The sequence below is a fragment of the Aedes aegypti genome, chromosome 3 (assembly GCF_002204515.2).
Source record: "Aedes aegypti strain LVP_AGWG chromosome 3, AaegL5.0 Primary Assembly, whole genome shotgun sequence".
NCBI classification, from domain to species: Eukaryota; Metazoa; Arthropoda; class Insecta; order Diptera; family Culicidae; genus Aedes; species Aedes aegypti.
Genome location: NC_035109.1, coordinates 407,867,726 through 407,893,399, shown reverse-complemented (window position 1 = coordinate 407,893,399; position 25,674 = coordinate 407,867,726). Strand labels below are relative to the sequence as shown.

At 37.4% G+C, this 25,674-nt stretch overlaps 1 protein-coding gene across 3 annotated transcripts in view; it reads right to left on the bottom strand.

Moving 5' to 3' along the window:
* Positions 1 to 25,674, bottom strand: part of LOC5569135 (ecdysone-inducible protein E75) — a 240,102-nt gene that overhangs the window by 75,315 nt on the left and 139,113 nt on the right. For 2 of the 3 annotated variants that reach the window (XM_021848454.1, XM_021848455.1), the window contains one exon: positions 6,914 to 7,002. In XM_021848454.1, coding sequence (XP_021704146.1) covers positions 6,914 to 7,002 — 89 coding nt within the window. Of the gene's footprint in view, positions 1 to 6,913; positions 7,003 to 21,374; positions 22,428 to 25,674 lie in introns of those variants that run through there. The other variant, XM_001652693.3, reaches the window with a different exon arrangement.

Genomic DNA, 25,674 nt, shown 5'->3' with positions numbered 1-25,674 from the left:
GATCCAATGAAACTGACTTATGAAATTAACGAGCCATGGAGCAGATATTCTTTGCAGAGATGTTTGGAAGGGCCATCATAGTAACCATGTTTTTTTTTTTGTGTATACTGCCGTTCTAAGCAAATTTTTTTCCGCGGTCCATTAAGTTTACATAGAACATGGCACCAGTAGGCCTACAAGGGCTCGATATTAAGTAATGGAATATCGACTCATGGAGGATTTACTGTACAATGTATGTGAGTTTTGCACACATTAAGTAATCTTCTCTGATCTCAGCTGTGCAAATTGCTAGGATGCTGCGCAACGAACGGTAATTTACTTATACTTGACATTTATTTCCTGAGATCTCAGGTAATTTATTTGCTGATCTCTCAGCTCCAAGATTCGCCATTCTAGAATTAAGTCTGTGGCACAAAACGGGATCTCCAGATTCGCCGACGGATTACTTGACTACAAGAACTTTCTTTTATTTAAAATTACTTAACCTGGCAAACGGTGTATTGTTTAGTTGGCTTTGCAGTACGCTATGCATTAATCTTCAGAGAAAATATTAAAGTTGTATTTGAATTCTATTTGCATTTCAATCTGCATTACAAAAATCTGGATACGAAAGAGTTAGTAGTACTAGTCTATGTTGGCCTAATTAATCAAATTAGCCAATGTAGCAAAACTGAAACGTCTGAAAATCGGAGAGCTAAATACTTTTTGACTACAAAAATGCATCTTAACATGCGACTGAAAGCAAAAAAGGTAAGTAGACCTTGACCGGCTAGGATGGTCTTTTTTCTGCTTGTCATTTTTTTTTCCATTTTTCAGATACGATTTTTCAAGAATTTCCAATTGTGACGATTTACTTGATTGGGTCCTGTAAGATCTGGTTAACCTGCGTTAAGCTTTCCCTATTAGCTGGTTGGCGTTATTTTTGAAACATTTTTTGACGGTGATTGAAGAAGTGAAAACATTTGGTCCATTTGGTCATTCCGGTGTTTCCTGGATTCATTTTGGAGTTTGTTAAGTATTACCCTACTTGTTTTGTTGTTTGTTTAGTTTGTTGTTATTATTAGTTGAATCCCCGTTCAATTTCCACTATGGAAATTGACGGGGGTGCGCAAAATTCAGATACTAATAATGATTTAGTACCTTCAACATCAAAACCATTTCGTATAAAAATTTATCCTTCAACTTTTGCTGGTCCATTTCCTGTCTATTTCCGAAAGAAAGATCGACCTATAAATGTTTTGTTGATCTCATCGAAAGTATACAAGAAGTATAAATCAGTGAAGGAAATTAAAAAAATTTCCTTAGACAAACTCAGAGTTGTTTTTGGAACAAGAGATGAAGCCAATTCTCTTGTAGAGTCTAAATTATTTAATGATTCTTATCGTGTGTATGCTCCGTGTGATTCTTGTGAAATCAACGGAGTCATTTGCGATGAATCATTAGATTGTGACATTATTAGGTCCCATGGCACTGGCATTTTTAGAAATCAATCGATTTCACCAGTCAAAATCTTAGATTGCGAACGTTTGTCGAAATTATCATTTGATGCAAATGGAATTTCCAAATATGTTCATTCCAATTGTATTAAAATTACTTTTTCAGGATCTGTATTGCCAGATTTTTTGAATATTGATAATGTTTTTTTTCGCGTGAGGCTTTATTTTCCAAAGCTCATGCATTGTAATAGATGTCTTCTATTTGGGCATACATCTGATTTTTGCTCGAATAAACAAAAATGCTCAAAATGTGGAGATCTTCATTCTACATCTGAATGTAAATTAAAATCAGATATTTGTATTTATTGCAAACAAAAACATAATTCAATTAATAATTGTTCGGTATACATATCCAATCAAAAAAAAAACTTAATGAATTTGAAAACTTCTGTTGATTTTAGTTCACCAAATCTATATGAAACTTTATCAGATATTGAAAATGATAATACATTTGATAAAAATGATAAATATATTTACAAACCTCCAAGTAAAAGGAAACGTCCTAATGTTTCCTCTGTTTATAATGATCCTAAATCATATACTCATTCTTCAAAATTGTTGGAACAAAATTTTCCTCCTCTTAATATTGCATCTACTTCAAAAAATATTCCCGGATTTCAGAAAATTAATGATAAAAATGGAGAAAATAATGATGATAACAATGTTTCAGGCAGTGAAAAAAATGATTTTTCCATTTTGAGCATTTTAGAAGATAAATAAAGATGATATTACCCTTTTTTGTGAATCTTTTTGAAAAACTCAACTCATTTGGACCCTTTTTGTCTTCATTATTTTCCTAATGGCTTCGGACAATTTCAAAGGATTGAATATCTTGCAATGGAATTGGCACAGTATTTCCCCAAAAATTGATAGGCTTAAAGCCTTGTTGACAAATTATGATTTAGATATATTTTGTTTGAATGCGACTTGGCTCACCAAGGAAAAAGTTTTTTGTATTCCATCATATCATATTGTTCGTTGTGATAGAAATGTACCATTTGGAGGGGTATTGATCGGTATCCGCGATAATATTGAATTCAAATATTTGGATATATCTCTCAATACTAATATTGAATTTATTGCTATTTCCGTCAATTATGATGGTTTTAAGTTTTCAATTATTTGTATGTACATTCCTCCAAATGTTTCTTTTTCATTATCTGAAATTAAAAATATTTTAGATAATGTACCTTCTCCTTTTTATATTCTTGGGGATTTCAATGCACATAATTTTGCCTGGGGAAGCGATAAAATTGATGGCAGAGGTTCATTAATAATGGACCTGATTGACGAATTAAATTTAAATGTTTTAAATGATGGATCATTTACCAGAATTGCTGTTCCTCCAGCTCATAATTCAGTTATTGATTTATCATTTTGTTCCAGTTATTTATCATTTATTTCGTCCTGGAAAGCAATTAATGATCCAAACGGTAGTGATCATTTACCAATTTTAATTCAAATTTATAGTTCTAAAAGCAATTCAAAATATGCTTTAGTAAATTCTCCAGATTTATGTAAAAATGTTGACTGGAATACATTTTCTGATCTAGTTTCTTTTTCTTTAATACATTTTGATTACTCCAAATTATGGAAACTTTAATAAAATCGCAAACAAAAAAACATGTCTCTAAATCTCCTGTTAAAAATCGTCCGACATTTTGGTGGGATAATGATTGTTCATTAGCTTTAAAAAATAAATCTGATGCATTTAAAAAATTTCGAAGGTTTGGTTCTAGGGATAATTACTTTTCATATTGCAAAGCTGAAGCACAATTTACTAGGATAACCAAATTTAAGAATAGAAATTATTGGAAAAATTTTGTTCAAAATCTTGATAAGGAATCTTCATTATCCACTTTATGGAAAGTTGCAAGAAATTTAAGAAATTACAAATTTTCAACTCAACCTATTTTGGAATATTCTTCAGAATGGATAGAAAAATTTGCATCAAAAATTTGTCCTAATTTTGTGTTTCAAAATATAAATTTCAAAACTCATCAAACATTTAACTATTTTCCTGAGCTTTGTGCATTATTTTCTCTGGAAGAAATGAATTTAGCTCTATCTGTTACTCATAATACTTCTCCAAGAATTGATAAAATAAAATTTATTGTACTACAAAATTTACCGTTCGAAGGCAAAATGCATTTACTATCATTATATAATTCTTTTCTTCTTCAAAATATATTCCCACCAGAATGGTGTTTTGTAAAAGTTATTAGTTTATTAAAACCAGGTAGAATCCTTCATTGGCTGACAGTAGAAGACCTATTAGTTTATTATCATGTGTACGTAAACTTATGGAACGAATGATTTTGAATCGCCTTGAATTATGGGCTGATAGGGATAAAATTTTTGCTTCATCACAATATGGTTTCAGGAAAGGTTGTGGTACTCGTGATTGTACTGCTCTTTTAGCATCTCAAATTCATCTTTCATTCAATGGAAAGCAAAACATGGTTTCCACTTTTCTTGATGTTTCTGGAGCATATGATTCTGTTCTCATTGATTTATTATATGAAAAAATGTTAAATTTCAAAATTCCTATCGTTTTATCAAATTTCATATGTAATTTATTTTCTCTCAAAGTTATGAATTTTTTTCACAATGAATCTTCTAAAATGGTTCGTTATAGCTATTTTGGTCTACCTCAAGGATCTTGTTTGAGCCCTTTCTTGTACAATTGAGAATTTGTTCAAAATTAATGAATTCCACTCATACAAAATCTGTGGAAGTTTTAGCAGGAATTGTTCCATTGAAAATTCGTTTTCATGAATTAAATTGCAAATATATTACACAATGTATTTCGAATAATCATCCGATAACTACAATTTTAAAATCATTAGCTGAAATTTATCCAACAAGTAAAATTTTAGACTCCTTCAATCATTGTATAAATCAAAATATTATAGCTGATTCGTCAAGCTTTTTTTATAAATATAAAATTCAAATCCACTCGTTCCAACCTATAATCGATTTATCTTTACATGAAGAATTGAAACAAATGTCACACAATGACTATCCTCGGTTTGGTAGTTTGTTTTTTCATCGTAAATTTATTGGTGTAAACGTTGACCAATTTTATTTTTCAGGTGGATCTTTAATGAAGGACATTGCAGGGTTCGGAGTATACAATCATTTTGCAGCACATTTTTTTAAATTACGATCTCCATGTTCTATTTTTATTGCGGAATTAACTGCATTATATTTTACATGCAGTTTGATAAAAAATCGTTCACCAAATATATTTTTTATTTGTTCTGATAGTTTCAGTTGTCTTAAAGCCATTAGATCCGTAAATTTTCATGCTAAAACTCATCATCTTATTCTAATGATAAAACAATTATTATTTGAACTAAATTTACTAGGATTTATCGTTAAATTTGTATGGGTTCCATCCCATTCAAAAATTTATGGTAATGAACAAGCTGATTCTTTAGCTAAATTGGGTGTTCGTTGTGGTATTACATATAACCGTAGTAGTTCTGCATCTGAATATCATACAAAATTTAAGAAATCTTCCTTAAATGATTGGCAAACGTCTTGGGACTCTAGTGATAAAGGGCGTTGGTGTCATTCTATTCAACCAAAAGTTTGTCTAAATCCATGGTTTAAAAATTCATCAGTTAGTCGAAATTTCATTTGTAGCATTTCAAGACTGATTTCAAATCATTATAATTGTAACAGTCATTTATATCGCATTGACATAAAAGAGTCAAATTTATGTGATTGTGGACCATTCTATGAAGACATTGATCATATAATTTTCCATTGTTCAAGATACGTTATACCAAGGAATAAATTTTTAAAACAAATTCAAAATTTAAATCATACTACTCCAATATCTGTTAGAGATATTTTAGGAAATATGTGCCTTCCAATATTGAAACTTTTATTTCAGTTTTTGAATGAAATCTCCTATTATGTATGATACTTGTCTTTTTTTTTTCGTATGTTTCTTTTCAGCTTTGAAGAACAGTTTTCTATATGTGGTACCTTAACTATTATGGACCTTTCCTAGGACCTTTCACTTCTTCAAGGATTTGGCTCTGCTATGGATCAATGCCGTTTGAGCCTCTTATTGTTAAGATTGTTTATTTTATAATGTTTTTGGAAAAGATGAAGAGGTTTTGTGCCTTTTTGAGAAAGATTTCGGTAAGAAATCACTCAAAGGGGTTTTTCCCTCTTCCAAAATTTCAAGTTAAAAATAAAAAACTCATTCAATCCAAAAATTGGAATAGTAACAAAGAAGTTTCATCACTAGAGTTGCGTCATCTTCCAGGCATGTTATCAAACAGGGAACCATGAGGTTACTCAATTTTTGACAGAAAAAAACGCAAACAACACCAAGATTGCATCACCCGCATGTCTCAAAACCCATCACAGTAGGCCACCAAAGTTTTCCCTTCACCGCTTTCCTTCCCACTTTTCTTCGGTCAACCACCTTTCGTACCTTTTCCCTTTGCCTACTTCGTTCGCCAAGAGCTAATCCGGCATAACCTAAAAAACACAATCCAAGAAGGCCGCTAAGCTGCCATCGCGATGAAAAATAGAAAAGCCTCCATCGCGGACTGCTTTAGCTGCTGCTGCAGCAGTGGCAAGTTCATCGGCTGCCCATGGCTCTACAGCTAGACACTTAACGAGCGCGCGGTTGGTCGGTCACTAACCTACGAACAAGAGTCAATAAACTGTGATTAAACAAAGTAGGAGAAACTACTAACTCGCGCATTCACATTCAGCCATCATCGCTTGTTTACGGCCTGGCGTGCGCGCTGCGCTTCAACAACGCATAGCTTCCTTCGATTCTACGGCGCGAGTGCCGTCAGAACTTTGTTAACAGTAAACAACGCTTTTGAGGCCAGTTTCAAAACAACAACACACCAGCAGTCAACCGATGTGATTCATTCAAGGGTATTTCCATCCGTTCACCCCATAGCTAGAAGCCGCCGGTCGTTCGTCCCCATTGCTGTATCGATCGAGCGAAGCATGCTACGGCGATGACGAAACGCACCAACGCAGTGAGCGACGGTTAGAGCGTTCTTTGCCCTCGCGTAGCCTATTCCACATTGCTGTCATCATCGACACATTTTCAAGCTCGGGCATCGCAAGTCATCCATCCATCCAAGCAAGCGAGACGCCATCATTCGGTCAATGTGCCCATTCTTCTTCCGTCTCCACCGCACGATGATATGCACTCGTCACGTTGTTACCCACCGTTTCGCTTCACTTCCTCGTTCCGCAGCAACCTTCAACCGCATCGAGGGAGAACGGAACGGACAACGGTTCGAACCGCTGCTCGCTGGGTCAAAACCCCTTGTCAACTGCCATGACTCGATGTCTGTGACCCGGCGAGGGGTCGGTCATTTAATTCAATTGCGATCAATTCCCCCCCATTTATTGGTTGGTTCACTTACCTTGCAGCCTTCGCAGGAGTGCACACCGTAGTGGAAGCCGGAAGCTTTATCACCGCACACACGGCACAGTACGGTGGTTCCGTCGAATTCTGGAAATAGAGATGAAGGGGAAAGGTCAGAAATTTATTGCGAATCGAATGCGCGTCATAAGTATTGAGGCTTTGCCAACAGAACTTGTTTCAGTGTAGACCTAAAACGGACATATAGTGCTAATATATTGCTTCATAGGATTTTCAAAACCCGACCAAAGCAAGCCCCAACCACCCTAAGCGGTTGCACATATCGGACGATCACCATGACGATGAACGATTATTACCATCAACGGTCATTACCACTGATGCAACGCCCGCTGCGATGCGGTTGTTAAACGTATTCGAGATCCGCCGCAGGCTAATCCTGAAAGTGAAAACCACGTCGCTTACTGCGATCGAGGAGAACCCATCGACACACGATCGGTCATTCACACTCGCTCAATCTCTCTCTCCCGCGAGTGAGACACAAACCTCGCTCCGATTGAAACTCGGTGAAAGCGAAAACAAAATCGAAAAGAAAGCGGCGGAGAATTCATCCAAATCGCTCCGGTTTCGGGGAAGCACGATGCTTTTTGTTTTGGTACCATTCTTGCTTTCTTCCCGATCTTCGCTTTGACCTGTTCCTGCGTCTAATGCTACCTGCGCGCATCTCGATTCTTCGCTTTCTACTTTCTTCTCGCTCGGCCGAGGCTAGTTCTCTCATATTCCTCTTACACAACAATCATCATTCCCTGTTCTCCCTCCCACCGACTTTCTTCCCGCGAGTTATACAACGTTATATAACCCCCTCCCTGTCCCTGCAGGAGAGCCCCAACCGAGGCGATAAACAACTTTCTCCCGTTTCGGAAATTCTTCCTTCCATCGGCTTTCTTCTACTCGATCGGTCGGTCCGTCGAGACGATCAGTCGCTCGTTGTTGAGGCGCTAATTGAGTGATAAATCATGGCCAACGCTGATTGCGGGGCGGCGGGGTCGGGTTTTCCGTGCATTTCTCCTATTCGCCGCCGGCCGCGGAGGATGATCAATTGCTTATTGTTGTGCGGAGATGATGATGATGATCGCTATTATCTGGCTGGTTTCGCTTTTTGGATTGGGTTCGAAAAACAATCGGCGAAGAAAGTGATTCGATTTCGCGCGAGTGAGAGCTAATTAGGCTAGTAGTGTGCGGTGCGGCGACGCGCACTTGATCATTATGAACGATTCGGTTTTCAGTGCAGTTTCTAAAATTATCATCGTTATCTGGTGGAGCGGAATCAGAGCTTGCTGTGATCGGAATAGCGAAACGCGAGGCATTTGGAATTCAATTGGAATGGGATTTATTGATACGATCGTGATTTACAATGAGGGGTGTATAATTTTTCTCCGAATTGCGTCAATCAATCTGTGCCATTTGAAAGCGAATTTGCAGCATTGAAGATCGTATAAAACAGCGGAAAATTCCTACACTAGTCAGCTGTTGAGCTATGAAGTAATTTGAAGAGGTGAAATGTCAAAATTACTTAGACATTCCAATAGATTGAATGAAAAGTCCGAAAGCCTTATAGATTTTAGAATCATTCCACTGTTATTTCAATATTTCTTTCAGAAGTTCCATCAGTTTACCTAAGAAACACTCCAAGATGATCAATGGGAAAACTACTTGAAATTGATTGTGAAGCTCGTAAAACAGTTCTAGAAGAATAAATGACATAACTCTGGTCTATCATCAAAGGTATATAAAGCATTCAAATATTGCCGATGAAATTCTAAGAACTTCTTCATTTTAATTTCGAAAAAAAAAATTCAAAACTGTGTGAGGTGAGAGTTGCTGCACATTATTCTCCTGAATTTAGTTAGAATTCCTAGAAAATGTCTTCAATTTAAGATTCTTAAGCAATTCAAATTGAAATCTAAGGTTTCTTTGGAATTTCGTCAGAAAGTCGTTTTGAAGTGTTCCAAGAGATTCAATTAAAAATACCTCCAAACATTATCAACAGAAATATCTTGAGGAAAACGACTTGACCTATTTTGCCTTCTTTTAGATAAGATTTGTTGAATTATGCTTTTCTCCAAACATTTTATTAATGCATGGTGGGATATTGGTGGGAGAAATAACTCAAAATTACCAAGTTTTTTCTTTTTTTTTCATGTATTATCTTTGTCAAAAAACGCAAATGAAAGACCAGCAATTTTTCTCTTTTCTTGTAGAAATTTGTATTCTCCTCAAAAAATGATCCCAAATACTACATCTATTGTAGTAATTAGTAGTTTCAAAAATACCTTCGGACATTTCAAGAGGAATGTTTTTTCGAAGACTTAGGAGAAGAATAGTTGAAACACGATTTCCTCCGAAAGTTTTCAAATAATCAAATAAAGGAACAGATTGCTTGTAACTGGGAATCCTTTGGAAAATTTATGGTCAAATCTATTGGCCAAATCGATGCCACTGGTGAAAAAAATGAAGAAAGTGATACGAAAAACTTGTACAGCTGAATTTTATACGATATTAGACACGGGGGAGGGACGATTCGCATAAAGACGTTTCGCATAATGACATTTCGCATAATTTTATGGGTGGACGTTTCGCATAATGGACGTTTGGCATAAAGAGAATTATATGTCTTCTTTAAAATGCTACCTGTTTTTATATGAAACAGCTTTATGCGAAACGTCCATTATGCCAAACGTCCGTATGCGAAACGTCCTTATGCAAAACGTCTTTATGCGAAATGGGTCACCCCCATTAGACACAATCAACTCTCCCTTACTCGATATCGAGTAAGAGAACCATAGAAAAAAATGGTTTTCATGGCTACCTCGATGGTTTCTTGGATCGCATTTGCACTGCTTTTGTGTTCTATGACTCAATACCTCGCTAACTTGATGGTCCCTTCAATATCGAGTTATGGAGAGTTAACTGCTATAAGCAGGGCCGGATTTACATTTGCGGGGGCCCTGGGGCCAGAGTTTTGTAGGGGCCTTTTTCTCCGAACACAAATTTGATGGTATAGTTTGTTATCTTTGATAATTTTACTAAATGCTTTCATATTAAATGTTCTGAATAAGATTTTAATTAATTTAAGTTGGGTTTTGGACTGCTGACAACCCTCCGAAACGCAAGTTGGGATCAATGGGTGTAAGTGACAAAAACTTGTTTTTCAGTTTTAAAGTTTTTCAGCAATATTTCACTTCGTACCAATTGCATGAGACCAAGGAAAACAAGTTAATCTTCCAATCTTCTACGAATTTTTAAATATTTTGGGATGGAAATACCGCTTGAAAATAGTGTTGGAAAGCTTGAAAACAGTAATGTACCCCGGGGCAAATGGAACCTGAAAATAGCATTTCAGTCAAATTGTTCAATTATTTCCAAATGCGAATATTTTTCAAATCCGATAATGTAAGATCCGATACCCCGCTTCTTGAGACAAATGGGACCAATTCGATTCAATTAATTAATCCACCTCAAAATATTTATGATTAGTAATCAACTGGAAACTCAATCTTAACATTCCATAACACACATATTTGATGTAATTAATATAAATTTAATTTGTAAAGAAATCAAAATGTTTATTCAAAGTAAACAGCTCTCAATAATACTCAAAATTTGTGCTTCCTGATGTTAGTTCAGTTTTTAGCACAAGAATTTGATTTCAAAACCAGACAAGACATTAAACGTGACTTGATTTTCTACACAAGTTAAAAATGGCACTGAAATTACAATTGTTACAAAATACATGTGCTTGTATTTTGTTTTTATTCCTAATACATTCCTTGTTATTATAGCTTCAACTTTTAAAAAGAATAACCTCTTCAAAATCTCCAAAATAAATTCTCAAATTTATATAAAAAAGTTCCAGACAATAGTCTTAGAAACAAGCAAAAATCTGAAACCATAGGGCAAATATACTGCACACTACATACAAGCCTAAAAATTATTTAGATTGCAAGCCAAAGCATTACACTCTAATTTAAAATCAGAATCCTTAAATTTTCAAATCTTTTGTTGTGATTTCAAAAGTTAGCACCATTCATCGCTTTTATAGTGATTCTTGAATGATAAATAATGATCAATTTAGTCGTATTTTAAGGGGGCCCCTAAAATGTAGGGGCCCGGGGGACATGCCCCCCTTGGACCCCTCGTAAATACGGCCCTGGTTATAAAATTCATGAAGGATTTATTTGTACAATTTGAAAGGGAACTCTAGGATTAAATTACAAGAGATTATTTTTGTAAAAGTGCAGTATTTTGACGAAGAAATCCAGGAATTCCTACAAACCGTCTTCCAAGTAATTTACCGCGAGCTCATCTTTGAATTTCATCTGAGATTTTTTAAACCCTGGATATTTTTGAGAGTTTCTTTGTACATTCAACAATAGACTAATACAAGTGAAGTTTTTTCTGACATTTCTACAAAAATAATTAAAAAGTATTTCAGAAGGGCCGTTAACAGACCTATTTTACTGATTCACTCCTGGAATTGAGCTAGAAATTGCCTGAAACATTTTAAAAATTATGCCATTGGGATCGCTTTTAAGAAATTTTTGAAGATGTACAAAAAAACTGGCGCAAAAATAGAGAGATTGCTTTAAAAGCAGTTATGGTATGGAGGATAGTGGGAAGTATTTGAAGACGAACTTTTGAATCAAGTTCTTTGAAAACGTGCAAACATCGTGCAGAGATCAGATTTTGGAATTTCTCCGAACCTTTCTCCAAAACATTCTTCTCAGATGGCTTCTTGATAATATTCACCGAATTTCAGAACTTTTAAGGCCCCAAGTTAGTTTTGGGTTTAATCTAAAATTACTTCCAGTGAACATAATTTAAAGATTTTTGTATCAAATATCTTTACAGGCTTATAGGAATATGATTGATTATTCCAGAAGAAACTTTTGAGCAAACATGACTGACGATATCTTGATTAAAACTTTGAATTATGTATGTCTCTGAGTTCATTATTCACGGGCAGAAGAATTGAGAAATTATGAACCAAAAATTTTGTTCAACTTCGACAAACTCATTTTGGTTTAGGAAATCCCAATGATCTTCCAAAACTCTTCGTTTCTTTTGTCATGAATTTCTTAGAAAAAGTAGATTCAGGAGAAACATCTCTAAGGGAATTCATATCTACTACTTCAGATTATTAATTCCATATTCGTATCTTAAATGGGACCCTTGGAAAAGTTGCTAGTTTTTGGACAACTAATTCTTCATCCACAAAATGATAGCTATCCTTGACTGTCGCGCCACAAAAAAATCGTTGTCAAGTATTGTTATACCTCGAAATAACTTAACCTCCATAACGTAACTCGATAAAATGCAACTTTTTTTGGTTCAACTAGAACCATTCCGAGGCTGCCTCCAGAGATTCCTCTAATAATTTCTCCATGGGCTCATCTTGAACGCTCATGATATTCATGTAAGATACTCGAAACACATTCCTCAAATAACACCGAGAGGGTTCTCCCGGAAAATCCACTACTTATTTGACCCTCTAGATATTCATGCATAAAAACTTCTGAGAATTTCTTCAGAAATGGTTCCATGGATTCCACCAGTTTTTCTTTTTTCCAAAACGATTTCAGAGATTCCTCCAAGTGTTCCTAGGAACATTTGATCAGTATTGAATTAACCGACTCCTTGAGGAATTTTATCAGAAAATTTCCATTGAGTTTCACCAAGAAAAAGTTCAAATATTCTGCCAGATTGTTTCGAAAAAATATCATTTTAGATTTTTTTTACAATAAATTTTAGGTTGTTTGAATTTTTAATTGACTTTTTTTTTTAAATTTTTAAATTCTACTGTGCTTTTTATCAAGAATTTCACCAAATAATTTCTTCAGAATATAAAGTGAATTCTGTTATGAATTCTTCAAACCATTCGGCCTATGATACCTTAAATTTTTCCCCGGATTTTCTGTCCAGAGATTCATAAATCATTCCAGCAATTTTTCATGAGTTCATCCAGCGGCCTTTTAAAACAACAATCCAGTAATAATTTGTGGAATGCTCTAGTAAATATTCTAAAAAAATCGAACAGGTACTCGTCCAAAAAACCTGAAAAACAATCTTCTTGGAATATCTTCAGCAATTTCATTGTATATTTCTACAAAATTCTCAAAGTAATTATCCTAAAATCATTCTATGTACTACTTAAATTTCTTCAAGGATTCTATGTGGATAGAAATCCTTCTTTGATTACATCAGGAATTTCTTAAGAAAGTTCTCTATGACAAGTAAAGTATTAGTCTAGAAATTTTTCTACGGATTTTTTTATTTCAAATACATATGCAGAGTTTCCTCCAAAAACCGATCAAGTTCCCCAGATCGCAAAGAGAATGCTCCTAGAATACCGCCGACAATCCCAGGTAACAGGTATTTGTTCAGAAACTTTTCCTAGGAAAATCCCTCAAGGATAGTTCTGGTTTTGAATGAAGTTTTCTAGTAATTTCTTCGTGAATTCTCTTATACACTGTATTGAAGATTTCGTGGGAATTTTTTTTAAACTCTTCCAAGAAATAACAAACGATTTGTTTCAAAAAAATTACTATGAATTCTTCATAATAAAACTTTTGAAGGCCCTAAATTGCCTGCTAGATATGTTCAAAAACTGCTCAAAATAAACATTTTTATAAATTTCTGAAGGATCTCATCTATAATAGTTATTTTTGCAATTTCTCATCGTAATAAGCTGTTTTTCATCACGCCAATCTGTCATGATACGGCCTACTTTCCTGTACTGAAGTATGCAGTGCGAGAATAGTCATTTCGCAACTAAAAGTAGTGCTGTAATGATTCATTACGCAACGCCTTTTCATTACGCAACTGTTTTGAGTTGCGTTATGAAAAATTACACAACAATTTTTCAAAAATTGTTGCATTCCGATATAATTTCTGTACCGATAACAGATGTTTATGTTAGAACAAAAAATTTCTGAAAACCTGTGTAAATATTCAAGTTGAAACTCCTTGCAATCACTAGCGCCGCAACACAGCGAATTGCGTCAATCAGTGGTGAATATCAATATCTTGAAATATTTCATATCCACCACTGACATCGTCATGGAAACTTAGCGATGACAAAGCCACCACGATGTTGCTACTTGTGTTGCCATTCAAAATGACCACTACGGTCTTACACAGTTTTAAAATCGGACTTCAACGTCTGTTATCTGTGATTTCTGATATCCTCGAGTGGTCTTCTACGAGATTACAAAAAATGTTGTACGTAACTCATTGCAGAACTCGATTTGTACAGTACTTTTTACGACTCGTGCTGTAAAACTAATCATTCTGCAACTTGTTCCGTAAACTACTATTATGCAACAAGTTGCAAAAACACGATTTTTTCAACACGAGTTGTACATTTTTCCAACGAGGCTCACCGAGTTGGATGAATACGACGAGTGCTGAAAAAATCGAGTTTTGCACGAGTTGTATACAACATTTTTTGCAATAACGAAAAATGCCGTTAAAGTTGGATTTTTGGGGATATTTCAAGAAAATCCACATCCATGCGTTCTAACAAGTCAGTAATTCTCAATCTGGTAGGCTGAGGAATGACTGTCACAATTTTTCACACTTTCATTGCTGATTCTACTTTTAAAGACAGACCCGCTTATAATTTTCTACCATATTGCCTACACATAAGTATATACGAACCGCCCCAGAACGCTCCCTTTTTAACGTTAGTGAACTCACAAATTCTACTGTCTCCTCTACTTCCGCAAGACTCAGAATCCCTCACGGTCTACCAGTTGCTGGTTCTAGGCTCCGAATCCGATTCAATTCAGTTCGTCAAATGTATGTAGTATCAGAACTCAAGTCATTGAGAAAATCAAAGCAATTCAATAAATGACGTATGGAGGTAATCTGACGCCGATTCGGTAACTTCCAAAACAGTACTGTCAATTGCTAAATTGATTTTTCCGAAACACAAAGGATTGCACCAATAGAGACGTAATAATAAAAGTTTAAAATAAAAAAAATATGAGAAAAAAACAAAAACAGGGAAAAAATTATGTAAAAATTACTGAAAATACGTGCAGGTGTATAATATCAATTTAAGATTCATTTTCTCATAAAAAAGTTGAACGTAAATTAGAAAAAAATTTTTTTTTGCTTAGTTATAATGTAACTTCAATAAAACGTAATGGAAATAAAAATAGAGTTGAGTTGTATCGAAGTACTACCAAAGATAAATATTACTACTACTACTACTACTGTAACAAAAAATATTGTTCAACGGATCGAGAAACGTCATTACAGGGAGCTTTTGCCGCTATAAAAGTTGTCGTTATAACGAGCTTCTATTATATATAGCTGCTGAAAGTTAGCTGAAACACAGAATTTGATTCGATTTGATGCTCAAAGATACCTCAGACATGTACAAATTGGAAAGTCACTGGCATGATCGTATTCTCTACAACCTCGCAAATGATTTGTCAAAGCGAAATTTGTAGGAAAAACACATTTTCACACAGTTTTGGGCATAAATACGAACGATTTTTTCAAGAGATGAGCCAGCCTCGGACTGCAAATCTATTAAATAAAGATATCTATCTATCTACGAATAAATTGAAGATATGTAAAATAGATCTACTTCCTTTAAACTTAACGTTCAACAGAAATGTCAAAATCATAGCTTATGAATGTTTAAAATGCATTAGCTATGATTTTTTGAATATTAAAAACAATAAAAGAAGCGCTACATTATTTTAACGCTTCTCTGAAATTGTCTGTAAATTGAGTCTCCGGTTACTTTTGGAATGATAGACAAGAAGAAATACAAGAAATTTTCGAAAAAGTGGAAAGGCCTTATCTGTAGAAATAATTTGACTAATCACTCCTGAGCAGCTTTGGAAAATAGGATTGATGAACTACTAGAAGTTTACCCCAATACAGAAACGTAGAAGTTTTGAAGCATTCCAAGGAAAGTTCTTAGAGTGAAACCCTATTTGATACCTGGAAAGGTACTGACGAAGATTTCAACCCAAACTTTAGTAGATTCCATTCCTAACGAACTTATGATTACTACAAAATTTATTAGTGAAATGCTAGCAAAATTTTTGCTAACAACTGATCAGTACTTTGACAGTTGTTCTTGCGCACTTATTTTTACTGCTAAATTTATTCTACACTTAAATGTTTGTCACTAAAAATAGTATTTGCAGGATAAAAAGAAAACCTCAAAAATTGAGAACATCTCAAAAACACCAAAACATATCTTTCTGAAATTGTTTATCTGTTTCATTTAGTAATGTTTTATATTGCCTGAATATTTGAGCTTTCGATTTTTTGAAATATTAAGGTTTAAAATTTGCACTACTTTTTAAGTTTTTTGTTTTCCTAATTTTAATTTTGTTAATACCAAATTTTTCCACTAGAGTTTGTGTTTGCTATATTTTTATCAGCAAAAATATTAAATGACAATGTCAAAATGTCACACTCGGTGAAAAAAAAAAGGTTTTTCATTAATTTGATTTATTGCCAATAACTCGAAAACAGTAGTCTATGGAATTTTGACACCTTCGAGAGAGTTGTTTATTTTATCAAAATGAACAACTTTGCCCAACATGCCGATTCTCTATAACATTTCAGTATGTCAGTAGATGGTCTTCGTTGTTACAAAAAACTTTGCCGAAGAAGACACTAAATGTCGGAAATGGTTTGGTACCGAGTTATTAATTTTGTCCCACTAGATTGCGTCCCTGGCCCATAGTGCAGTGACTGCAAGATTTTAATACAACTCTATTGGGAAGAAGTTTTCCTTAAAAACTTTGCTATTTTCTGTTGAGACCTTTGAGAGTGTATTAGTCACAATATCTCTCCATGATGGATTCCTGATTGAAGCACGATCGATATCCTTGATATTTTCTGGATTTCGAATATTAATTCCAGTACCTAACTATTGCGTGTCACCTCGAATTATGAAGTGCAGAGCCCGGCGCATAGAATTTGCAGTTAGATCTACAGTGGTTTTGACGAATTTGATGAGTCCAACAAGGATAAACCATAGTTTTTCTATGGTTCTAGTTGCCCTTCCTTATTACGCCTGCGTCTATAATTGATCATCGATCATCGAAGATGTCATTCGAAGGTATCCAAATGGCGAATGAATAGCGGGAATGACAGCAACGAGCAAATTACTTGCATTACAGTAACCATTGAAAATCATCGACCAAACAAGAAGGAGCTGTGGCTCAACTAGTTGTGAGCCATACGGAGCCAAACATCGTTCTTCTATCAACTTAGAGTAAGATGGCAACACAAAGAAAAGGTTCACTGTAAGACTTTGCTCTATATCAAATCTTGAGATGTGTATCACAATTTGAATTACTTGCTAGAAACCAAATTTGCTAATAATTTTGCAAACAAATATTTGCAACCGAACAATTAAACGATTCCTCGTTTTCCTTTTCAATATTCCAATTTTCGTCTATCTTCGACGTGCGTGATGCACCACTTCTCCCAAATGCCCTGATAATTTCAGCCACGCGAAAATTTTACTTTCATCTGGTCAATCCTCGGCCGCTACCGATACGCATCGTACGTCGGGGAGAAAATCGGCCAGAGGAAAGTGAAAAGTGCCCCACAATCTCCATCACGCCATGGCGAAAAAAAAAGTGAAATCCATTCCATTCGATGCGTCAAATTTCGGTATCACTAGGTTAATTCAGGTGGACGTTCACACGGCTCAAGTTCGTTGGCCTCCCGACAATCTAACCCAAGAAATACCACCGAACCATTTCGGGGCGTTGATATCTCAGAGCAATCAAGCTTAATTGGTGTGCTTTTGATGAAGCTCATCAAAACTTCATACTCCACTGTGCACCAACAAATAAAAAGACGAAGCGAAAATTTTCCTTTCACTAGGCACCACTAGCCCAAATAGCGAACATTGCTCTTTTGCTTTCCACACACTCGCACCAGATGTCATTACCCTCTCGCTTCCACACTCTCTTTCGCATTTCGCAGGTTTGCACATTTCCCCAGCGTGAGACGCGCGCCATCTATGATCGCCGCCGCCGCCTTATCCAATTTCCAATAGAGCATAGAGACCGGAGCAAAGCAAGCCACGAAAAAAAAAAACGAGTAATAATGGAAGCAGGCAGACGCCCAACGCCAAATGAAAGTGAAAAGTAAAAGTTTACTTTTTTCATTCACCATGTCGTTCCGACTTTTCGAAATATTTTGTATACATTGCGGGCCTCCGGCAGCCTAAACTACCTCTCGCCGACAACCGACAACGAGAGCGCACAGTTTATGTTGGCTTTCTTTTCTGTGGTGTTTTATATTCATGAATTCATCCGTCGAACAGCAGAGCGACTACCACTGCTTCTGCTGCTGACGAGGTCTTTGACATTACAATGAAGCCCCAAACCAAAGCAGGCTGGGCGAACACCGTGGACACTAGGCGCGGTGAAAGATATCGAAAATTGATCAACCGAACCGCGTGTCAAACCGGATCAACTGAATGTTCGTGACCAAGCATCGTTTTTCGTTCATTGGATGAAATCGAAAGTCGCGTGCCAAACTATTAGCACCAAGTGACTCTAAAAAATTGATCTACATTTTTTAAAGTCCCCGAGCTGCCATTGAAACCATCCTCCACGGGAAAAAATAAATCGAAAGTGATTTATTTATTTCATCTCTCGCAGCTCTAAACAACACTCGTTTCCGATCCGATTCGACCTTTTCCCTTCGCGAGTTTCCCCCTTAAACAAACCAAGTTCGTTGCCCCTTGCTGCTAGGTCAGATAGATTTCTCCAGCAGCGCCGTCAAGCATTCAGGTTTTCGTCTTCACCTCTCCCTCTTCACACGAAACACGGCATGGCTTATAAACGTTTTTACTTTCAGGCCACTGAACCCTCCACGGTACGGTTCGGTTCAACACGGCGGCGACGATGGGACAAATTCTTCCAACGCAACAAGCATCGGTTTTCCTAACCTCTATTTCCAGTTTCCACTACGGTCGTTGTCGTCGTAGGAGGCTGTGCGGGCAAGTCACGATTTGAAGATTTCAAGAGACAAGGGGGTGATGGAAAGTCCAGGCAGGCGACGACGAAAAGAAAAACGAGAGTGAGAGTGTAATGCCAAACAATGGAGAAAAGAAGAAAAAAAGTTCGTTGACTTGCAACATTTTCACTGCACTCGTAGAAGCGCAGCACGCGGAGTGAGAGAAAGATTCAAAAAGCGACGAAGGTGGGAGGTATAAGAAGGTCGTAAAATGAAGTCGTAAATAAAAGTCGAATCACGACGAGAAAAGCGACAGAGGAAGGGAGAGCAACGATATTAGATGCACCGCAAGTAGAGTCTATTGAACTGTGTAGTGTTTAGGAAGGGTGATGTAAAGCAGTGACGAGATCATGGCTGAGAAATCGACACAAAAGGTGAAGGATCGGAGAATCGATTCGGGGTTTGTGAAAGTTTGCCGTTTCTCACGTGGTGCGTGTGAAATAGGTTTACTTTCACTACTATGCTTCGCGTATTGATGAACTAGTGCGGAAGGTTGTCGAACTTCATCCGTAGAAATGTCCGAAGACCGTTCTCTTCAAACTCGCCAGTGCCAAAATTGGACTACATCAAGGATGCTTCAGGTTGTTGACTCAGGTTCACGTTCGCTAATCTGTTTCCTGTCACCTTGGTACTTATCTACGGGGTAGCTTGGCAGATGCCTCGTCAGCGCCAGATGTCCCTGAAGCTGAATTGCTAAAACCTTCGACTAGTTCAGCGCCCCGCACGCGGTCGAAAATTTTTCGCAAACACCCACCGCTTAGTGGCAAGGTTGAGCGCGCGTCAATCATACTCAAATTGATTCGTACTTGAAGATTTGTTATCACGACTGGTGCAGCAGCGGTTTTGTGACCGAAACTGATAATTAGAGTGTGCTTAGCTGTTGGCGCGCGATTCAGGAAGACAGCTCTGCACACACCAATGAGGTGAACGCCTTGCAAATGCCAAGGTAGGATCTGTGGCTAGGAACAATAAACTCGCGTTCGTTGCTTACTCATAGAGCTTGAACCCGGCGGCACGTCAACGGCCCATTTCAAGTTCAGCGTATGCACTTGAAACACGACTGTTTACAATATGTCACACAAACAACAGTTTCGCTCCTCGCTCTCGGTCTCTCGATGCTCCCGCAGCCATCGGTATCGTGTTCGCGATATTCTCGCGTGCTCCCGCTCCGCTCATTTGCGTTCTCCGCTCGCTCGCTCGTTTGCTCGCGTGAACTATAGTGGCAGCGCGGTGGCAATTGACTCTTCCGGCTATCCCTGAACCCATCTTCTGACGGTTGTTTTCGAGGTATCGGTGCTAATGCCAAGAAACTGTGATCGGTTCTTAGGCGGTTGTGCTACGCGAGTCTTACCACGCATTTCACATTCACGAGCACGCGGGGAATGACCTCACTCTCGCTCGCAACATCTCCGCGAAGACGCGCGCGAGCGAGGCCAACATATCGCCGTGTATGGAAGAATGCAGACATTTAGGCGTTTTTTTCCCCCTGCTTCGGAACGGTTTGTTATGCTTTGGAGCTGTACAACTGATTACGGCAAAACAAGGAAGGGAAAATCAAGGGCATTCTCTGTCCCACTCGTGTGCATGCGCTTCTTCGTCGTCGTCGGGCGTAAAAAAATGCAAACTCAACGAGGGGGAGAGAGTTTATGCTGGGAAATGGATGCAGTCTCTGTGTTTGAATGCGCCCGGTTCTTGGAAAGAACCATCCAGAAGGGTCGCCAGAGAAGCATGAATGTTTGAAACTAATTTCATCACCCGGCGGCCAACATTCTGGCTCAATCAAACCCGGAAAGTTCAAGTTCATCGGGCGTTGACTGGGACTGAGATGTGTTCTGGTGATTGATCGGGAGATCTAGTGTGCGTTTCTTGAGAACTGTATCAGTCTTAGCATGCCTTGCACTAAAGCAAATAGTTTCCCGACAGTAGTAGGCTATGGATCGTCTGGTTGATTCGTTTGCTTGCCCCACTGTAAGCGAGCGAGTAAACGAACGAGCGAGCGCAGCACCAGTACAGAGAGTATAGTGGATGGATAGATGGATGGAATTGGAAGAGAAAGGTCAACGACTCACGGCTACGAGGGCATTGGCTTAGCTCCGCTCATTCGTTGCCTGCTTGCTGCTACTGCTTGCGCGAATGAATGGAGAAGGGCAATGCACTGGTGACCGTGTACCAACCTGGGGGCTTCTGCAAGGCAGTTTTTGAGAGTTGATGAGGTGAAATTTTTCCGTGGATTTTCTCTTGATCTGCCCCGCGCCGGGTTCCCCAGCGGAAACCACGGTTCACGGGGTGATCGCGAGGGTATGATCATGGTTCAAGTTGTGCCTTATTGGATCGTGTTTTAGTCGGATCGTGTAATAGCTATTTTGACTACGGAGAGGGAAAGTTTTGAACTTTCCAATGGAATTAAAGATCTCTTGAGATGGATTTACCTATGTTGAGGTCCGGTTCTCCCTTGGAACTGCTCGCGACGCTGTTATCCATAATGACCGGGGGTTTTATATCCACAGGAGCAGCCTGATGGTGGTGCATTGGAGCTGGAGAAGCCACCGAGAACATATGATGATGTCCAGTGGGAGAAGATGGTGTCGGATGTGAATACCGGACGCAATCTTCTGTCTTTGGAACCAAAAGAACTGGTCCCTTTGAAAACTGAAGATGATGAGCTAGCTGCGTTTGCTGCTGCTGGTGAAGATGATGAGCTGGTAGATAATCCCCAGCCAGCATAGACTTGTGCGGTGGAGAGTTCTCCAACACAATATTTTTCATACTGTTGATAATTTTAGGATGATTGGTATACGTTGATTGCACTACTGTAAACTCTTTTGGCGGCCTAACTTCTTCGATTCGACCAACCGTGGTACTGTTCGGGATGCATGGCTCTCCTGTACCCGCTCGGTAGCTTATGACCGGTGTTTGCGACTGAGAACACTTTTGCACCTGTACCACATTCATCGTGTTTTCTTTGATTACCGACTGTTGGTACGAGATGTCCGATAACATTTTTCCTTTCTTCCTGCTTCACAATCTCATATCACAAGTATATTTCCCACTTTTTTTTTTGTTGACAAACACTTTTTTCCTTGTATTTCCTGTATATTTTCCTCTTTTCACTTGATTTTCAAATCCTCACAAATCCACAAAATTTCCCGTCTTCTTGGTAACCATTAATCCACAGCTGGGGCTGATTTTCCGCCTAAAAGCACCTTAATTTTGCACATTGATCGATCCTACAACACCTTGCACTCGGCGCGCGCCATCGAAGCAACCCGCGACAACCAAAAAACATCGACCGTCAATATTCGAGCGATATCGTCAAATAAAAGCACACACCAAAACGTGGGCCAAGGGCGGCTCGAGAAACGCGCAAACCAACCGAACGAGTCGCAAGCAGACGGGCAACAAAACCCAGAGAGCGGCGAGAGTTACGTCGGAACCGACGATGAATGCTTTTTTCAGCCCAAGACCAACGAAAGGAAAATTGGTACTGGTCGAGCCTACGTCTAAGCGGTAACGTAAAACATCAACAGCACACCGCGAGCACATCAGAAATTGAAGGTCATGTGGAGGGGGCTGAGGCTCTGCTCTTGCTCTGCTCAGTGCTCTAAATGAACGAAAAGAGTGTAAATAAACACCCGAAATCGCGCTGCGAGCTGTGGTGGGAGAGCGAGAGAGGGACTCGCTCTCTCACATTCATGCTACGAAAGGAAAAACTATGGCAACTCGATTGACGATTTTTCCTCCCATCAAGTAGCCCGGCGCTGGCGCTGGAGAGAGCAAACGTTTTCATTTTTCTTGGTGCTGCGAAAAAGAGGGATCTTGGATTAACATCATCCTCATATAAATCCATGAATGCATTCATTGCGAGGCGGTGAATCCCATTCTCGCTCTCGTTTTGTTCTCGCGCGCATTCTTGTTCTCTGCTGTTCCGTTTCTCCACCATATCACAAGAACGCAACGATCGCAGGTTCTTCTGTTGGTGGTGCAACAGAAGACACTTTCTCACTCGTCGCCAGCAGAAACCGAGCCGAGCCGAGCCGAGTGCGAGTTTTGTGACATTTTTGCATAAAAAATGGTAGCCACCACTGAACTTGTTATGAAATTGGCGGATAAACGACGATGGCAGTGAGTGGCAGTAGAACGAGAACAAGAACGCGATCCGCTTGTTGGACCGAGAGAGGCGAGAACGAACGATCGAGTGGGACGCTATTATGGCGCTCCGTGGGGCGTAGAACTCGTTTCGCAATGGTAACTTGGATGCTTGTTAGGTTCGTCGAAGAAGTGGATTAATTATAATGCGATGGGAATTGAAATGGTTCTAAGCCACCAGTTTCCACATATTTTTTGCAAGATTTGTCATGGGTAAGGTTTTAAAATTAGCATTCCTTTTGAGGATATGACATCTAAGGTGAAGATTTAACGAAACCAAATTTCAAATTTTCAAGAGCACAAATCTGGAGAACCGAACACACCGCCGACCAATCGATTAAGTTTTCAGCTTAAACAGATGTTTGGTTCTCCAGATTTGTGCTCTTGAAAATTAGAGGTTTGGCTTCGATTCATTTTCATCTTGAAACAGTTATAAATCATTAGGCTCACATTCTAGTTTAAATTAAATGGTTTATTACTTAAAACTTTGTCATGTTATTTCTGATAAGAAACTTAAAAGACCTTCGAACTGGATAAAACTATCAGTTTTAATTAACCTGTTATGTATTTGTTTTGTTGAATGGTACCGTAATCCGGGATCGAATTGATCATTATTTTCCAACTTTGGATTTTAAATATTGTCAAAAAAATTTCGACAAAATCAGTACTTCATTGATGTTTATCAGTTTATGGAATTGATTTTTTTATGATACAACGGTTTGACATTTCATAAGGTATGTTTCAAAATTAAAAAATGAAAAATGGTCAAAAATCATACTCGGTAAGTAGGCCTTGACCGGGTTAAACGGTTTTTTCTTCGCTTGTCAATTTTTTTCATCTTTTTCAGATTCCAATTACGACCGAGGCTTTGATTCATTGATTTTGTGGACTTACGTAGTAGATTCGATTCAAGAGTTGCTGCTTACGTGGATTATTTGATTCAAGAGTTGCTGTTCGCTGGGATTGCTTGATTCAATGGTCTTCCACAGGGATCTTGTCTAAGTCCTTTCTTGTACAATTTATTTACAAGTGACATTGCTTCCATTATTCCTAATGGATGTTATTTATTACAATTTGCTGATGATAATGTTATTTCAATCAGTGGCAAAAACAGAGAGATCATAAGACATTTTATGCAATGTGCTTTAGATAATATTGATATGTGGGCTCATGAAAATGGTTTTTCTTTCTCAGTTCAAAAAACGAAATATATTGTTTTCTCAAGAAAACATTCTTCTTATATCTTAATGGCCTTGAAATTGAAAAAGTTGATATATACAAATATCTTGGCATATGGTTTGATTATAAATTAAATTGGAACACTCACATTACATTTATCCAAAAAGTTTGTGCCAAAAGAATTAATTTTCTTCGTACAATTACAGGTACTTGGTGGGGAGCGAATCCTTCTGATTTAATAACACTTTATAAAACGACTATTCGTTCAGTTATGGAATATGGTTGTTTTTCATTTGGTAGTGCTGTACAAACATATTTTGTCAAACTTGAAAAAATACAACTTCGTTGCTTGAGAATTTGTTTAAAGCTTATGAATTCAACACATACTCAATCAATTGAAGTTCTTGCCGGAGTAGTGCCACTTAAGATTCGCTTTCAAGAATTAAATTGCAAATTTTGTGATGAATTGTTTCTCAAACAATCATCCTATTATCAATATTTTGAAATCGTTATTTGAAATTAATCCTTCGAGCAGAATATTAGATTCCTTCATTCATTGCTCTAATGAACAAATTGAAACAATTCCTTTAAATGCTTTTTTATAATTCAAAAATTACAATTCACTCATACCAACCTATCATTGACTTCACCTTGTTGCATGAATTGAAACAAGTTCCAAAAATGCAACATACTCATTTTGCGAATTTTTTATTTGAGCGTAAATTTATTGAAGTCACACCTGCGCAAATTTATTATACAGATGGTTCTTTGATTCAAGATGTTGCGGGATTTGGTGTATATAATTTATTGTCGGGTCATTTTTTTAAATTACAATCTCCTTGTTCCATTTTTCGGCAGAACTGGTTGCTCTATATTTTGCGTGCAACTTGATCAAAGATTGTACACCAACTATTTATTTCATTTGTTCTGATAGTTTAAGCTGTCTACAGGCATTGGATACGATAAATTTCAATTTTAAAACTCATCATATTATATTTATGATGAAAACATTATTATTTGATCTTAGTTCTAAGGGATTTATTATTAAATTTGTATGGGTTCCTGCTCATTGTAAGATTTATGGAAATGAACAGGCGGATTCATTAGCTAAATTTGGCGTTCTTCGGGGAATAACCTACAATCGTCACATATTACCATTTGAATATTATCCAAAACTGAAAGTAAAATCTATTTTGGATTGGCAAATTTGTTGGAACTCTAGCGATAAAGGGCGATGGTGTCATTCTATTTGCCCAAAAGTTAGTAATTATCCATGGTTCAAAAATATATCAGCAAGTAGAAATTTCATTTGCTCTTTTTCAAGGTTGATGTCAAATCATTACATTTGCAACAGCCATTTGTATCGAATCAACATCAAAGATTCTAATCTATGCGATTGTGGAG